General features: G+C 35.3%; 1 protein-coding gene across 1 annotated transcript in view; it reads left to right on the forward strand.

The window, feature by feature from the left end:
* The window catches only part of igfn1.3 (immunoglobulin like and fibronectin type III domain containing 1, tandem duplicate 3), a 7,733-nt gene extending 7,559 nt beyond the window's left edge, over window positions 1–174 (forward strand). The window contains exon 23 of the mRNA XM_059330135.1: window positions 74–174. Within this exon, the coding sequence (XP_059186118.1) occupies window positions 74–78 (5 nt within the window). The 3' untranslated portion in view covers window positions 79–174. The remainder of the gene's footprint in view (window positions 1–73) is intronic.
* The last annotated feature ends 1,843 nt before the right edge of the window (window positions 175–2,017 follow it).

Here is a 2,017-nt window from a genome sequence, read left to right on the forward strand (position 1 = left end):
AATTTCTTACATCTAAAATTCTACTCCTCTGGCTAAATGTTTGAACAATTCTCTTCTCTTCTTCCCTTTTCAGATTAAGATGATGCAGTGGGCCTGAACTCCTGGAGATGCCTGTTCAATTTAAAATAAATGGAATACAAAGCATTTGCCACTTTTGAAATCTTATTTTTTGGTGAATTAGTGTCTCAATGTGTTTAAATAAACTGTGGAGAAGAGAAAAAAATGGATGAAAAGAGAAGAAAGGCAAGAGTTATTAATAATCATCCACAAATTATTTCATGCACCAATAACAAATGTGACAGATTTGAACATTGAGTGCAAATTTTACTCAATTTATCTACTGGATACAAATAGCACCTTGACAAGAGACAATCCTAGATTCAACAATAATTATATGCTAATGTTGTACTCAAACATGTATTAATTTACCTATTTTTCCCTGAGCTGTGATTATAGTTAGTTTCCTCTGCTGATTTCGGAAAAAGACAGATTATCTGCTGCCTTCTCTGAAGTTACTACCTCAAAGAAAATTGAAGATATGACAATATCTCTATCACTCAGTATGTTTTGGGGTTTGTATGTCAAGTGTCTTTATTTTTCAGTGTATTTATCAATCATTATGCCAATATGTAAATAAATCCTTCCTGTTTAACAGTGAACCCTCTTACATGTCTGTCTTTAAACTAAATTTAATCATGAACTTGTCAGTTGATGTATACAAAGGCTAAGAGTCTACAGACACCCTAGCTAGCAGGTCTGTGAGGCTATAGGCACTGTAGTGCTTTAAACTAAATGCTAACGCCATCATGCTAACTCTCAGAATGACAGCGTTCATATGCAGATGTTTGCAGTGTTGACCACTGCAGTTTAGCACATTCATGTGATGTAAAACACACCTGACGCTTATCAAGAGAAATGAAGAAGTAAATTATTGTGGGGATGGGGAACGCCATTAATTTGGTTATAAAAAATTGCATTACAGAACCATAGATGTCAACCTCATGGTGGCGCTAGAGGAGTGGTTGGGGGATCTACAGTCATTAGGATTCATCATCTATACATCATTAATGTATTTACCAAATTTAATGGCACTACCTTATATTTTGACCAACATTTCGCCAAAAAAGCAAAAAAAAAAAAATACATCATGGTGGGAAACCATCCAACAATTGTAAAGATATATCAGTCTTTCAGACCGACATGGTATGGCTAAAAACAACCACAATAATATCATATAAAATGTCCAACTACAATTTCTGTGCTACAAACTGTCAAAGAAACTGAGGCAATGGCCTTGTCTCTGCCCATATTTATTGTTGCATTCAGGTACAATCCAAACAATCATCATTATGTAATGCCCACCTATTTTTATACAGGTCTTAGATAACCTTGTTTTTTCTGTTGAGGTAATTATGTATATCTGTTTTCTGGCTGAACCTGAATTTGGCTAAACCTGATATTGGACATTAAAGTGGCTCCTTTGCAGCAATCACATTAAGTTTACCACATCGCCCTGTGAGGTATTTACTGTGCCTTTCCATTTTGTAACGTCACATGCACAGCTTCCGCTTTGCCAACTGTCACATGGCTTCGAATTTCTCTTTTACTGCAAGCATGTGTTTGCAACACTTTCAGAGGATATTGCGAGTCTATTATAGAAAGTCATAAATGATAAAATTTCATGTGCATGACTAAGTGCAACCTTGCAAACAACTGTGCATCTTCCTGTGTGAAGTCAGAGGACACACTAATATTATCAGCGGCGACATGGCATCCAGTTATTATAGACACAGCTCTTTACTGGGAGTTTATTGAACTAGGCTTTGACATTTAAAAGCCTCTAAAACACATGCCAATAGTATTTCACAATTCCGTCGCTCAGAAAAACAACACTATATATATTGGCTGTTGTTAAAATACAGTACAAAATCAGACAAATTTTAAGACATAAAAACATGAATGCTATCGGTGGTATTTAAACTGGCCAGAAAGTTTAAGCAATTTAGTCTAGTTTAAT

Source organism: Centropristis striata, chromosome 3 (assembly GCF_030273125.1).
Source record: "Centropristis striata isolate RG_2023a ecotype Rhode Island chromosome 3, C.striata_1.0, whole genome shotgun sequence".
Taxonomy (NCBI): domain Eukaryota; kingdom Metazoa; phylum Chordata; class Actinopteri; order Perciformes; family Serranidae; genus Centropristis; species Centropristis striata.